Here is a 16,436-nt window from a genome sequence, read left to right on the forward strand (position 1 = left end):
TAGGAAAAAGAAGCTAACTCCTTTCACCAGAGAACCTCCTAGGCAAAATATTTGCAAAAGATCAGACTAGCTTACAGATTTTTTTTCTTTTTCTTTTTCTTTTTTTTTTTTTTGTAGTGGTGAAAAGCGTATTGCTCTGTACATTGCTACTCCAGACTGAAGCAGACCAAAGCGAGCCCCTCGGCTGGGCTGCGTCAGACAAACTCCAGGGAAGGAGAAGGGACATGGCAGAATTTTTCCAACAGAGGGAGCACTAGGACAGCCGTGGCCGTTGCGGTGCCAACCCCGTTGCCTGAGGTGACTTATTTTGGTGCTGGAAAACCTGGATGCCCGTACAGCTATTCTCATCTTCCATCCTCTGGAGAAGATACATCAACACTATCAGGACTGGGGCGTAATTTGGCCATCAGAAAGCAAAGATTTTAAACTTCAAGACCATTCCAAGGAAAAAAAAAAAAAAAAGTCTTAGCCTCAGCGACAATCTCTAAAGTTAGGATTTGAAAGACACTTGTGGATCGAGCAAAGCAGTCTGCAGACCTTCCCTAGGAATTACAAAAAATGGCTTGTGGTCACTGCAAATTGGAATGGAAATTATTTCACACACGCCACAAGGACATGTTTCAGACTAACATTTTCTATCCTCAGGCAATCTAGGCTGATTGGCAACAGATGAAGTGCAACATTTGTATTAGATTTGGTGACCCCAGCAATATCAAAATTGTTACAAGTTCTATGTTTATCAAATTTGACAGCGTAACCTGATAAATGATCATCTGTTTTTACTCAACAGAGACTAGAATAGCTTGCTTCCTGGTGCGCATACCGAAAGTGCAAATATCACATTTCCTCTGTTTTGAGGAAGTATTTTTGGCAAGCTTTACAAAACTTATTTTTACGATTCCAGTTTTCTAGCTGTGACAGAGAAAGTCAGACAAGAAAGACAGGAGCAGCAAATTTGACCTGATGAGAATCAGGCTTAGATGCTGGTGTGAAAACCAGAAGTCACCCAGGTCGAAATTTGCAAAAATTGAGGACCTTGTCAAATCAAAACCATAAATATGAAGCACGTCATGATTCAGGCTAAAAGCCAGACAAATTCAAGAAATGGATAGTGCCCAAATAGCAAAGTCTTTTGTCATGAACATGACAGCAAGGGTGACAGTGAGGAATCCATAAAATCCATACTACTACCTAAAGTCCAGAATGAAGAGTGGGTTCAATTCTATCTTATGTTGCTGCTCACATCTACTGTGTCCCAAAATGTCTCAGATCTCAGCCAGATTCACTGCCCTCTGCATATTACCGTGTTAGGTAACAAGCAAGCTTGTCTTGAGGATTCTTGCAAATCTGGAGAGGAAATTGAGTGGCAGTTTGGGGAAAGCTGGTGTTACCGTTATGCTTGACTACTGATGACTTTTGTTGGAAATTCTGGTATTAGCTAAGGAGAGGAGATGCTATGACTGGTTGGTGAACACTGACACCGCCTTTGCCAGCCTCCTCATAAGAGAAGATTTGTAACAGATTGAGAGGTGGAAGAGGAAACTACTACTACAAAACTCTCATCATCTAGGAAATAAAACTGCCCCAACTTATGTTTTAGAATACTGCTTTTCTTGATCCTCAAGAAATAGATGAATCTTCCTGGAAAATTTCTAAGTAGTTCTGAAGATTTCATTCTCTTTCAAATTTGATCTGCTGTTATTATTAAGTTATATCTAATTTTAACGGTGAACTTCTTTGTGTAGTTAGTGAAGAGAAAAATCAAAGTAACTGGTAGCTTTAAAATCTTCAGATGCTGTCTTTGTTTGACAGGCTTTGAAGATAATTTAATATATTTATATATTCAAATACTTATATATTTGGTGAGGACTGAGAGACTAATTTTTCAGGTTTTTTGGTACCAATTTTTTTACTGCTCTGATGAGCAATCCACCATACTACTTTGTAAACCCTAGGACTATTTACATCAGCTAAATCAAGACATCATAACGATGCACTTTCTGGAAGAAGTAACAACGAATAAAACATAACAATGTATAAGCTGAAGAAAGTAGTATTACAGAAATCTTATCTGTACTTTAACAGGCAGAATTAGGTGTATCTGTATCTGTGCCATATTATACTGAGGGAGCACATGATGTGACACTGCAGCCATCAAGGGCAGCTTTATAGCAAAACCTAAGGTCTTAGGTCCTGCCTAATTTTATCCTAAATACCTAGGTGTGACCTTCAAAACCTGTTTCGAGTGCTCTCCCAGCCCTGGGTAGCCCTCCTGCCTGCAGAGCTGCATTTTTAATATGAAATGCTCCATATGGCTTCCCTAGTTCTGCATTATGGGGGTTTGACAATGCCTGCCCTAGTAGTTCAACCTGTGCTGCAGCATCCTCAAGATATTCCCGATTCATCTGACCAGAAAGCAGAGTCAGGACATGCTTGACATCCAAAAAAAGGGCTCTGCTTAAACCACACAGTAGTTCAGTGATAGTGGACTCAGTTCTGATGTAAAACACATTTTATTCCCTTGTCTGCTCGAGGGAATTTGATCTTATGGCTAATATTCAGTGGACCAGGAGCTGCAGCCCTCTTGCATGACCAAGCAACAGTCTCTGCATGCTGTTCTCCCACACTTTCCACAGAAGGACCAGCAAACGCTCAGCCCAATACTTGCTGATGCTTGTACTGTTAGTACGGGTTGATAAAATCTTTCTTTTGGAAAAAAAGCAGGTTGCCATGTGAGGAATCCCCCTGGATTTCTGTAAGATGGAATTAAATCCAGTAGTGCATAACTCCAGTATGACATTTTGGGTAGGATTTAGAGTACTTTCCTGCCTTCAACATTTCCTGTGAATACCACACTAAAAACTCCACATTTTAAAATGCACGTGAGCGTCCTAGGTGAGCACTTCCAGAAGCTGATAATCAAAATGCAATTGTGCTAATGAGCACTGATGTCACTGCTATACGCTTGTGGAGAGCTAGTTGTAAACACTAAGTGGTTCAACTGAGAAACCGGCTTCCTGTAGATTAATTGTGACAGTGATGTATGTAATATATAAATAGAACTAATCAGAGATGCCGGCCATATAACCCTGGGGCAGGCAGGAAATGAATACAGTGGAGAACTTTGCAGACTCACTTTCTTATTTTGACCTTTCAAAAGATGAAATAAATGAATTTAGTTTAGCACAGATGTAAACATTTTCCACAGCAGATGTTCTGCAGAAAATGCAGAGATTCCCAAGCCTGCACCACGCTTGTGTTTTCATCACAGATGCCTTAAAAAATTCTTTTGAGATCCCTGGCTGACAGGACCTACAGACCCTGAATGCAAAGTGTTACATTCCTGTTGTCAGTGATCCATGTCTGAAGCAATGCAATTTTGTCTCCTTCCTTTTAAACAGCAGCAACAAAAGGAGGTTTTATAATATGAACTACAGTAGGTGTGTTAATGCTTCTCTTCCAGTAACTCTCAAGTATCCCATATGCCAAATTCCTCCTCTAGCATGAATCTTTTAAGTGCACCACTGAAGAAATTCACTGATTTAGCAGACTGCAAGCTCCTCTCCTTGAGATTTGCAATAAAACTATCTTCCTTTTTGTATTGCTTCATGAAGCAAAATATTTTTTTATCTGAAGATAAACAGAACGAACATATATTGGATTATATCATTATTAAATTGTAGGTCCAATTATTGTTTCCAATAATGAATAAACAACATAAATATTGAGTAGTAAATTGTTAAGAAGTTACTGATGAGCAGCAAATTTATTAAAGCCAAATTCTTCCAAAATATGTAATTTTAATTTTCATCTCTAAGAACTATGAAAATACATCTTTTCAGCCCATGCTCTTCAGTGAAGTTTCTTTCCGTGCTTATTCTTCACAGGACAGTAAAGAGATTGTGTTGCTTTTTTTTTTAATTCCCACAAAGATGAGTATTTCTTCCCTTCAGCAGAAACTAAACCACATGTAACCCTACATAAGCCATACTGGTAAAATTGGATTTGAATGAGAGCAATGGCAGAGCTCAGTTGTGGAGAAGCCTGGGCAGTGCTAGAATATGAGCAGGGACATGAAGGAGGCAAAGTTTACACTTACCTGGCAAGTAACAAAAATATCTTGAAGAAAGATGTGGAGGGATTACTAACAAAGGAGAACTTCTCGTTGAGGTCTAGTTCTTTGTGCTGGGCTGAACCACTCAGGGTTTCACTTCTGTTCAGCTGAACTGGGAAGTCTGAATCTTTCAGTGCTTGCCTTTAAAAACCGAAATATGACATATTCAGTGTATAATACAATGCCATTATTGCTAACTATATTCAGTCATTTTTTCTTTCACAGAGGGCAGCTATTGGGTCTACACAAGTCAAGCATGACTTTACCAACAGCTGTGACAGGACCTTATCAAGCACTAACAGAAGCCAGTGCAGACAATTTTCAACCGAGGAACAGGCCCAAAGAGATCAGGACTTCACCTCAAGGAACTTCCTGCACTGTATGACCTATTAAATTTTGCTTTTTTGTCAGATAAAAATTGTTTTGAAAATACATATTCTATTAATCTAACCATGAAAGCTCTTGAAAAATGTATTTATTCTTTTCTACAAGTATATAATTAATTAAGCCAATATTGCCCCCACTTTGCAGAGATGATCTTGATTTGAGGACTTAAAAATCACTAGTGTCCTTCTCAAAAGATTTGTGAGTACATTTCAGCGGTTAGAGAAGTTGTTGGGAATCAAGACATTTGGTTCTCATCTCAAATTTCTTTAGAGCTTTCTAGGCCTGTAGTCATGTCATCAACATAATATTCTGGGTCTTCTTTTTCTGGCTTAAAATAACTTACTCATTTTTCTATATCGTCATCTTGCAGTATGTAAAATGACCCAGAAGCACTTACAGAGTCATTAATACCGTTGCTATAACTACTGTAGCCTGCAGTGCAAAACAGAAACACTTATTAGCACCAGCACCATCGCTGACAAAACACAGACTGACTTTGATGCAATTTGGCTATTTCAGGGCCTGAATTTCATATTAGCTTTCTATTAATGGAAAAAAAAAAAAAAAAGAAGGAAGAAAAAAAGATCATTTGTAACTATTCCCTTCCTTCTCTATCCCCAGAAAAAAAAAAAATTCCAAATGAATTCTCGGGAGATGCACAGTGGATTGCTGCGTTTGGGACTGATACTATTGTCACAGTTCAGTACATTAATATTTCAAGCAGCTAAGACATAACACCCATTGCTTTAGAGTCATTTAAGAGTGGGTCAGACAAGCCATTCAGACACACGCTGGGAAGAGCCTGTTATTGGTGGGTGCTGAAAGAGATGACATAACGGGCCATTTCCATCTATAAGTTACATGGTACAGTGGCAAGGCCACCATACTTCACTTCTGAGTTATGTTTAATGCTATAAATCTTTCTTAAATCAGCTTATATGAACTATTGAGTCTACAGTTAACAATATTTTTCAGGAACTGAAATCAGTAGGTAATAAAATTATGGCAAATGAACACAGGCAGTATTATATACACATAAAAGATGAAAAATTGACTACCATTGTTGCAGAAAAGGGAAATAAAATCATGCATTCTTTATTTATTTACTTATTGGTAAAAGATAGAATATATTACTAATGACAGCTATGGTTAAAGCCACTTTAAAATAAGTAGGATGTGATATGTAAACCTACTCTGAAACTGAAAACGCAGTTTAAAACAATAACCCTGCTTCTTATAGATCTTTTGGGTCACAAAAGGCAGTTTTGCACTGAATATTTCCCATTCAGTCTGATTTATAAATTCATATCACATGTATATCCATGAGTTTTCTTTCATTTTTTCTCTCTGTAAAAAGAAATCACAATAGATAAAATCTTATTTGTTACATTTCAGGAATTTGAAGTCCCAGCAGAGGTTTTTTTTCAGTTCTTTTGAATATTAATTCCTCCCATCCTCCTCAGCACAACGAGCCACAGAGAAAAGGCCATGGTGGAGCTCTCAACAGAACGTACCTGTGTTGCAGTAATTGCACAGAACTGGACAGAATTGTGGGAAGGTGATGAGGTCATGCCTTCTCCTCAGAGTTTGGTGTCTTATCTGAATAATCAAAAGGAGGCACTGGCATTAAAAAAAGGAGGGCTATTTAATTCTTAATCAACTACTGCATAATTTTAATCTTTTCCAGGCTCTCATTCAGCTAACACTGAAGAGATTTCTTTGATAGATGTATTGTTCCTGTGACACCTGCAGCACAAATTGTACTTAAGAACAAGAAACTTAGTTGACATCATGCTTGTACGTGAAGAGGTAATCTGTGCTGATCACCCTAAAAAAAAAATACATTTTTATGTTGTGTAAACTAAAATGAGAAATTTTTGTTTATTTACTGTCAAAATTAAAAAAAAAAAATCACAAATGTTTGTGCTGAACTAAAGACTTTTTATCCTGGTTGGGAGATTGTAAATGAAAGTAAAGCCACAGACATAAAAGATAAAGGAGGAGCTTTAAGTAGACTAACTTGAAATTAGAAGTAGATGCTCATCATTTCCGAAAAATGGTGCAAAAATTAAAATCTCTACTTACAAAATACTGAACAACCACAGCTTCATCTAGCTCATACAGGAGACTCTGGGGAAACCTCAAATTTCAAGTTAACATACTGTAGAGACAACTGGTTCTGTGTCCAGCATATGACATCTGAGGCTGTAGAGGGCAGTTAAAGGTCAGTTAGAAGTTCCTCTAAGAGTTTAAGACAATGTTATGTGTTACTTTATGCAAAATTATTGTCATTAAAGTTAATTTTAGAGAAGCTATGTACACTTCCCACAGGCATTTGGGGGAAAATGATGGTGTCAACCCTAAATCTAGTAAAATACCACGTTCCACAAGCACAAACCCGGGAGTTGCTCTCTGCCGATAGCTGTGTTTGGATCATCAACGGCCATTTTGCAAAGTTGCAATCTCACTTCCCTAAATGACGACTGTAAAACCAGAACTCTGCTTAAAGTCCTGTGTATGTGCAGCTGCAGCGGCAGTGAAGGTGGAGAACCTCCTTCCCACTACCTGCTCTGGAAACTGGGGACAGCCCAGCCCGACACAGCATGTGAGAGCCCTCCTGAGCACATCAGTTACACCAGATGCAACTGCTGTAAGGAAGCAAAAGAAACATTTTCTGAAACCGCGAAGCTTTTTTAGAGCAAGATGGAGAACCCACTTCTTTTGTTCCCCCATCTAAACAATTCTGCTTCAAAGGATAAATCCTATTACAAACTCGTGAAATCAACAATTAAAGAAGAGCCACATAAGGCAAGCAAACCTGGGTAAGTTTTAAGGTCAAGTTGACACTCTGAGTGTTCTGTTTATATAAAGAAATCTTGTAACATAGCTTGTGGGTGTGAATTTAGGGCACAGATCATTTTATTTTTAACGGATATATATGAAAACTCATGAACTGCAAGCCTAGGAATTGTATATATAAAATAATTAATTCATCACGGAAATATTTTTTAAGAACAAAAATCAAATAATAAACTAAGAAAACAGGAAAGGGAGGTTTCAAGAAGTTCTGAAAAATGCTTCTTTAAAGCCTGAATACAATCTGGAAAAGTTTCTTTTTAAAAATTTCAAATGACAGGAAGCAATACTTCCTTTTTCTTTGCGAAACATTAAAAGCAGAAGATGCTGAGCCAACTGTTTATGTTCTCTAATGTGAAATTTCACCCCCCCATCTTTAAAATAAATGAAAAAGATACTGAAAATGAAAAGGTTTCCAGTTCTGTCAGTACTTCATATGTAAATTTGTGCTAAGCTATAAAGAAAAAGTCGTTAACATGAATAATATATGTAGAAGTAACATCAGCATTACTATAAGTGCACGCAAGGGCATTTATGATGCAGAAGCAGAGATATTATTCAAAGGAAATGTTTGAGAAAAAAGAAAAACCGCCAACTGACAGTGAGATTGCTTGAAAAGCTACTCTAATTCTGTTGTAGAGCTAAACAGAAGAGAAATAGGCTGAGCCTTCTCCTGCAGAAATCTGAATTCCATGAAGGTGATCATCTTGGTAAACCTGGAAACTTGACAAAAGCAGCCAGGTAAGCATTAAAAGAGACTGAGTCGGTGGTGATTCCTTTCAGGAAGTGCCTGTGTGACTCAGAACATTTCCTGCATTTATGCATGTGCATTCAGACTTGGCAGAGAATAATGCTTTCAAGATCTATTTCATTTAAAAGTTCACAATCTAACCCAAGCCTACAAACACTGTAGAATTACCTGGTATGCATCAAGGTAACGCACCATGAAGTGTAGACTGGTCCCCATACACTTGCAGATATATTTAAACCTTTACCCATGCCATCAGCATTTTTATTAGTTCACTGACTACGCTGAGCAAGCATCAACTCAGAAACGTTGCTGATAAATCACTGCTTACGGGGAAATCATGTAGCTCCTCAGAAAGCAGGTTTTCCAAAGAATTATGCCATGTACGAATGCCAGATGTATGTCAGATACTGAAAGCATAGTTCCTCAAAAATTGCAGCAATTGTTTGAATACTGTTATCTCCAAAATCTAGATACTGAGTTCAAACACTGTTGTGACATTGTCTCTGTTATACCATTTCTCATAAAGATGCAGGGTGAAATCTTGGTTTTGTTGGCTTCAATAAGAGCTTGGTTCCTGACTTCAGTGGGGTACCAAGATCTCATTGATATATTAAGAATAGCATTTGTAGGTCTTGACTGAAAAGAAGGAATGCATAAAGTACTGCAACTCCATGGCCTAAAAAATTTGCTGCCCCTTTCTTGTCATCACAGATCACTTCGGAACACTTCGGTGCTTCCTGTGCTCTTTTGTCTTGTTAAGTTTAATGAACCTTTTTCAAGCAGTTACTATCTTTGGGACCAAGATGCTGGCTTTGACCAGAACAGCTTCTATAAGCCCTTACTAATCATGAACACATGGCAGAAATTGCATAAAGGTCCAAACTCTGCTTCTAGAACCCATGAAAAAGTGGCAGAGAAATGGATATCTAAACACTTGCATCTATGCATCTGGATAATTAGGCAATGTTTGTTGTTCCCATGTCCAAATATCATGCCTATTCAAAGGACAGGATGATGTACTCGTGATCTGAAAGACTTTCCACTCCACACTCATGGTGGGGTTTCATGAATTTCTTTTTTCCTTTCTTGTTTTACTGCTGGCAGTAGTCTTAATTCAATGGTTTTACAGTTCACTCAGAAATACAAGACCTTGCAATGATGAACAAAAGGCAAAACAGTGCTGAGAACACCCTTTTTCTGTGTCTTGGTTCCAGACACGTGAAACTATGCTAAGACTGTATCTAAAAAGAGAAGGCACAGCCTCCATGTCACCGTATTGGGTGGCTGATCACCCTTGTGTATTTCATACAAAGTTCACAGCCATCAGTGCATTCTTGTCTTCTGTGAAAAGGCACTTTCAGAGGCAGATACAATAGCAATGAATAATCCTCTGAAGAATTTCCCTCTTCTACCAGACCATCACTTCCTCTCTCAGCCACCTGCCTTTTACCATGTTACTCTCAGCCAGGTGCTTGACTAACAGGGATTCTGCTGTTCTTATTGCTTAGAAAAGAAACTGGTAGGTTTTTGCTGATCGTTCTCCATATATAGATTATATATAGAGAGATGTAGATTATTTTCAGTGAGAAAGAAAATGGAAAAATAAAAAAGGAAATTACCCTTTTTCAAATCATAAAGTGAGATAATAATAAATCCTAAACTATTTAAGTGATCTATTTAGTTTTTATGGTTTCTATTCTTTACAGACATGCTAACATAAGTTGAAACAGAATTTAATCAAACAATGCCGATGGACAGTGTGATGATAGGGGAAATGCCTATGGCCTGTTAACTAGTTTCTTCTCACCTTTAGAAAGGAGCAAAGCTGAACAAATCTTGGTTTCTGTCTATTATTGCAGCAGCTCATTGCTGCACTCAAGTTTTAGGGATCTGTGAGGCTACTGGGTTGACACAGTTTCTGAAAGAAAATCAGAAATTCACACTAGGAGTTTCCAAACCCAGCAAAGAACCTCTCTGGCATTCTGTGCAGTTGTGGACTGCGTATGTTGTCTGAAGCTATCAAGGTTTATCTTTCACTAGGACAAAATTAATTTCTGTAGCTATAGGAACGCACCGTTCCCAGACTTACAAGTCCACACAGTTCAGAGAACTGCGCTTTTTGTACTTCTCATAACTAAAACATTCTGTAAGGGAGTGAGGTCTCATTCTCCCTGCCCGCAGAATCCTCCTACTTTACTGGCCTATGTTCATTTCTTGAATTTCAGTTCTCCAGCATTTGTACCTCTCAAGAACTGTTGTCTCTCCCTAGTTAAAAGAATGACTTCAGCTAGGACACATGACATCTATTAAAAAATATAAAAATCTTTCTTTTGTGCAAAATGAAGATAATTTCTGGCTTAAATTCCTTTCCATAGTGATTGGAATTTCCTTTCACTAAACTTCATGTGCCTACAGATTTTGCCAAGGGAACCCAAACTATGTGAATGGGGCAACAAAATGGCAAGGCTTCGCAAGGAAAGGGGAATCATCTGAAGAAGTGTTGAGTCCATAAGAAGTCATTCTAACCAACTAACCCTGGACAAGTTGCTTATTGATACTTTCAGCATGCTGTACTTCGCCCTCACATGAAAATGGTTCTAAATATTAATATTCATAAATCACCTGATAAAAATTGACTTCACCTTCAGGCTTGGAACTTAAGTCCTAGTCCTACCATGATACAGTTCATCTCTGGGCTTACTCCAGTTCCGGTCTACTAAAAATCAAAGCACTGTCCAGGTGTGCGTTGAGGGTTTAATATATACACAACCAAAAAAGGGTTTCTCCAAAATCGTATTTACATGAAGCAGGGTGTTCTTTTTTCCTTTCTGTATTGTTCTCTAGGGCAGAATATTTGAAATCAAAATAAAATGCATGCAACTTGACATATTTGATGAAGAATACGTGGAGTTTTATACATGGAGCAGTATCTCGGAATAACATGACATTTGAAATATGTTTGTGGTAAACAAACCAGGCTGCATGTGCTATTACCCTATAAGACTGTCACCTAAGCCATATTGCTACAACTTCATTTTCAGTCTACAGAATTTCCTGTATTTCATTAAAAATACACTGTGGTAACACAGCCTTAGACTGAGTGCATTTAAAACCACATCTCTGCAAGACTATTTTTTAAGCTTAAATAGGTGGCTGACCTGGTTCCCTTATGAGTTTTACCATACTGCATGATCTCAGTTCCCTTAAAGATTAGTAGCACAACACAAACACCAAAGAAAAAAATCTCTGCTGTGATGTTTTTTTAAACGGGGAAAAGTACAACTCTGCAGGAAAAATGTCAGAAAAAAATTAAACCAAATGTTTCTGCAGCCCCTAAGAGAATGAGCTCCTTTAGTAATGTGAGCTAATCAAAGGCTTTGTGCAGCAGTCCTGAGCAATAATGGTAACAGATAACGTAGGTGACAACAGCTTCATAAATATGCAACATGCACAATTCTTCAAAACTACCTTCTGTTTCTTAAGCAGTGTGTCTCCTGAAGAAGCAGTGAAATGGGGAGAATCTTTTGACAAACTGCTTTCTGAGAAAGGTTAGTAGTTTTTTCCTCTCCATGCAGACTGTTATGATGGAAAATTGATGGAAAATGATGGAAAATTACAAAATCCAGTTGTGCACTTAAATAGACCTGGCAGTTACCTAAACTAGGTATGATGAGTCATTTATAGCAGTGTGTGTTTCTGTTCTCCTTATGTGCTTAGGCTGTAGCACGCTGTCAACTACTGAAAATAGTTGAAAACAACTTTTAAGTTTCGTATTTTATTGAACAACGTAATATAACAGGCAACAAAGAGTTCCTTGAATACACAGTAGAATCTCATTTGAATATTGCTCAAATATTCCTGGCTGCAAGACCAAACCTTAAAAATGGAAACATGTTCAATGTACTTAAGAAAAGACTTTTTTACTTCTGATGCAGTTTGTTTCTATAACAGTGATAGGGTCAAAGCTGGCCATTATTGAAAGGGCCTATTGCTTATGTAGTTATCAAATGCACCTATGTCCCTCTTTCCAAATCGGAGGGACACATGTATGATCCAGCTACAGTGCTGGTCACTATGTGATTTTCAGATCTGTTCCTTAAGCAGTTAACATCAATAAAATTGCATTACTTCCACAGATTAAGCATGCTTGGCAAAGAAAATATTTTCAGCATAATAACAATAGGATAAAGCAAATTGTAAAGGTGCTAAAAGTAATTAATTTTAAATTGTTACTAGAGAACAGTCTGCTTATGAGCAAAGATTCAGATACTGTTTTGGTTAACCTAAATTGATATTCAGCTGGATTAAAGTCTGTCACTTCCACATATATCCACATGTTTTAATTGATTCTATTTTTAAATTCACAAGATCTTGGTAGCGGATTTTTACAGATGCTGAGAATTCTTCAATGAGAGTTAAAGCACTCAGAATCATAATGAAAGAATGGCACTTATTTTAAAACCTTTATGTGTTTTTTAATTATCATCTATAATGTGATGTAATTCAAAGGGAACACAACCTGGTTTGTTACCTTGCACAGACTGTGTGAAAAGAGTAACTGTCTGAGAAGGATATATTTTATTTTAATGCAATTCAACATTCCCTCCTGTAGCTGGATTGGATGCCTTTACGAAGTTTCTGAAAACTGAGTTCAGTGAGGAGAACATTGAGTTCTGGATAGCTTGTGAGGATTACAAGAAAAGTAAAACTGCACATGAACTTTTGCCAAAAGCAAAGACCATTTACGAAACATTCATACAGAAAGATGCTCCGAAGGAGGTACAGTAAAAATGTTCTTCATTGTACATGGTATTTGACACCACTGCATCTGATGAAATCAGCTTTTGAGAATTGCATGCCCAGAAGCAGGGGCAATAGTTAATCATGTAGTCACTGACGTAAGAAGGCTGTATCTTAAATGTCAAAGCTTTGGAAGGAAATCTGGAAGCAACTGCAGAAATTATTCTCACTGTCCTCCATACTCCTTTCAATATCCTCTCCATGTTAAAAGTATAGAGCATGAGTTTAAATATTTTATCATAGGAATCAGAGATTCCTAGTGGTCTGCAAAGCAAGGGGATATATATAAACATATGCAGGGTATATTTAAGAAAAAATAGTGATGTTAAAGCTCCAATGAGACGTATCAGCTAGCATTTGTGAAAAAGTATTATACCTTTGTTTAAAGCTACCTGTAGAACAACAGATTTATTCTCCCTTTCTCTTGAATCAGTAATTATCTATTAAAATATTACATAACTGACATTCAGAAGCTTTTATTTTAAATAAGTCAAAAGACTAAAAGAGACTAGGAAAAACTATTAAATTAAACATATCCTTTAAAATAATAATTATGTTTCAAGCATGGACTTTTCTTGATTGACCCCTTCCCCCAGCTCTAATTACATATTCTTAGTGTGTTAATGACAGCACATATTCAAGAATATGTTGACATGTCAATCCTCACCAACACTAAGGCATTTTTGTATTACACTAATAGTGCAAAAAGTTTTTCTATTTGCAACTTCTTCATGTTATTGAAGCATGTTATAAAGGATTCATAAATGAGCAAAAGGAATATTTTTTGCCTGCTCTAGGAAGCAGATAAACAGGCTGGAAGGTGACGAACTCTTAGTGAAATCACAATCAGCATCTTCAGTAGGTCTTTTGGACTTAAAATTTCCTGTAATTCTATCAAGTTTAAGCAGATTAAATACATCACTTGCCAATGCTCCTTTTCCCCTATATTCTTTTCTTTTTTTTATCTGTCAGAATAGCGAAAGTTAAACACTAACTGTTACTTCCCTGTAACAAGGGTGAAAAATGTGGAATTGTCATTTTCAGAGAAAGGTTGCAGAACAGTGCAATTTCCACCTGTCATTCCCACTGATTATACTGAAAATTCAGATCTACTATTCCAAGGAAATTTCCACTTTCAAAGACTTATGTCTCTTTTTCTTTCCCTGCTGCATGTCTTTGGGGTAGACCTTAAATAAAAAGCAACCTCTTGAGTTGTTTGATGTAGAACCTGTCATTGCCAATTGATCAATCTATGAGCAGTTGTGGTAGGGCATCAAGTGCTGATACTGGCAACGCTTATGAGACCGACACAAGCGAAAAGATGAGCAGGAGGAAACCTAGGGAGGCGACAGGGTATGGAAGTTGTGCTTTGACAAACAGTAATGTAATGATTTCTTTATTTCTCATACTTCTGGTTTGGTGTTCATAGTGTGGGTGCTGTTCACCTTCAGCTATTGGCTTTGGTGAGACTTCCTTCCTTGGGTTCGGCTGAGCAGCTGAGATGAGCCAACAGCATCTCGTTTCAGACCATGCAGCTCTGGAACTTACATCTTCTCTCTGACTAACTTCTTGTCCAGTGGAGCTCTTTTACACACAATTTTCTAAGCATACAGTTCGATAAGATCATAAAATCTTAGGTTGATGAGGGAACCATTTCGTCACCATTAATTGCTCTTCAGTTCTTAGATCTAAACTATTTGTTTTAACTAGCTTTAAGGAAATGACAGGTGTATCTCAGTGAGGAAAAAAAAGTATATTATAGAAGTCACTTTTTGGCTGGATCAACAACTGTTTTTATATTTTCTATTTTATTTTTCAAAATAGCATGCTTAAATCAGCACCTGACACTTTGATAAAATTCTCATACTAATTAAATCTTCCCAGGATGAATGCAACAGTACAGGGAATAAATTATCATTTTGATATGCTTGTCCCATCTAAACTCTCCAGAAACCCATTACAATAATTTTTATATTTTAATTATTGGAGTTTTCTCACCTTCCTACTAGCAAAACTCTACACAGAAACCAGAAATTTTAAATATTCAGTAACATATTCTAATGAGACAAAGTTCTACATGAATCCTAAATGAGAATGGAGGGAGTTCTTTATTACTGTGGTGTTGCAAAGCCAGTCAGCTGCAACTGTACTAAGATCTCTATTAGAAATTTACTTTTAGTCAAACTTTATCTTCTACTTTACCAGTTTTCCATTGTACCGATGACACATCTGTGAAGGCTTTCTGACAGCCATTGCTGAACATGAACATCCTAGCTAATCCTATGGTATCACTATCCCATTGTATCAGGGATTCAAGGTCCTCTTATCAGAAAAGACTTTCAGCAAAGTACAGTATCGCTCTATGGATATTCTAACAGGAAATGCATGAATGTACATTAAAGAAATACACTTTTTCTCATTCTCCAGGTGAATCTGGACTTTCACACCAAAGAAGTCACAAGTCAGAACATTGAACATCCCATCATCACCACCTTTGATGCTGCACAAAACACAGTCTACAGGCTGATGGAGCAAGACAGCTACCCACGCTTCCTAAGATCTGATCCATATTTAAATTTGGTTAAGGGGAGAAATCCCGGTCGTCCTACCCTTAGGAGACGATCACGGTCTTTTACTGTCAATGATTTCCAGGGTGTACGACCAGACTTTCATGTTTGGTAACAGGGAAACTCAACCCTCATAAATTCTAGCTACTGCAGCAACTCATATGTGTTTTAAAATCCAAATCCTTAGTAGGTGCAAATGAGTGGAAAGCAAAGTTACATGCATTTATATCAGGTCAGAGTTCTGTAGCCGGTGATTAATCTCATTTATTATAGAGATTTAGACAACATACTGGCAAGACATATCATGCAAAGTTTTCATACAGTATTTTTTTTAAACTCAAGCAAGAGCTATAATTATATTTGGAGGGAAAAAGATCTGAGTTTCCTGCATAAAAATGTTGTACAAAATGTCATTGGATAATATCCACCATGTATCTTGGGCTTTTATTATTTAGCACAGAGTTTTGTCACAGTTAGAATCTATATAGCTGGCCTTTACACGTATTTATGTTTCTGCAATATTTCCTACACTAAACACAGAGTATTTGTGGTATTTTCTTATACTGCAAAACACATGGGAACATTATTAGGTATAATGTAAAGTTGCATGGATTTTAACTACAGCCACTGCATAATTAAAATTTAACTATTATATATTTTAAAAGAAACGTAAGAATACCTATTTAATTTTTTGTGGTGCATTTTGTACTGTTTTCTTATTACATGTGTCTGTTCTCTATATTTAAGTTATGCTGTATAGATTAGCTTTGCCATCAAATACTTGTATTCTAATTTTTTTCAACAAAATGAGCAGTAACAAAGGTCTAAGAATGCTCTTTAACACAATCTGTGTCATTAAATATCAGATCATGTGTATGTACATATATAAAGAAAATATTTTTACTTTTATTTGTAAATATTCATAGTATACCAACTTTGTTACTAAACTTTGTTCTAGATT

At 37.0% G+C, this 16,436-nt stretch overlaps 1 protein-coding gene across 2 annotated transcripts; it reads left to right on the plus strand.

The window, feature by feature from the left end:
- Positions 1-6,963: 6,963 nt before the first annotated feature.
- Positions 6,964-16,436, plus strand: RGS18 (regulator of G protein signaling 18). Of its 2 annotated transcripts, none has more exons than XM_009980662.2 (5): positions 6,964-7,323; positions 7,997-8,098; positions 11,592-11,656; positions 12,721-12,887; positions 15,336-16,436. In XM_009980662.2, exons 1-5 carry the CDS (start codon positions 7,205-7,207, stop codon positions 15,588-15,590), a joined length of 708 nt encoding a protein of 235 aa, XP_009978964.1. In that variant the 5' UTR covers positions 6,964-7,204; the 3' UTR covers positions 15,591-16,436. The 2 variants fall into 2 exon arrangements, with proteins under 2 accessions (XP_009978964.1, XP_009978965.1); XM_009980663.2 differs by having other exon boundaries at positions 11,595-11,656.

This window comes from Tauraco erythrolophus, chromosome 10 (genome assembly GCF_009769465.1).
Source record: "Tauraco erythrolophus isolate bTauEry1 chromosome 10, bTauEry1.pri, whole genome shotgun sequence".
Classification (NCBI taxonomy): Eukaryota; Metazoa; Chordata; class Aves; order Musophagiformes; family Musophagidae; genus Tauraco; species Tauraco erythrolophus.

Bases quoted from the DNA above. Each gene is read 5' to 3' on its own strand.
- RGS18 (XM_009980662.2), top strand. From the start codon at position 7,205: ATGGAGAACCCACTTCTTTTGTTCCCCCATCTAAACAATTCTGCTTCA. The intron at 11,657-12,720 runs GTTAGTAGTTTT...TCCCTCCTGTAG, and splicing joins CAAACTGCTTTCTGAGAAAG to CTGGATTGGATGCCTTTACG. The intron at 12,888-15,335 runs GTACAGTAAAAA...CTCATTCTCCAG, and splicing joins AGAAAGATGCTCCGAAGGAG to GTGAATCTGGACTTTCACAC.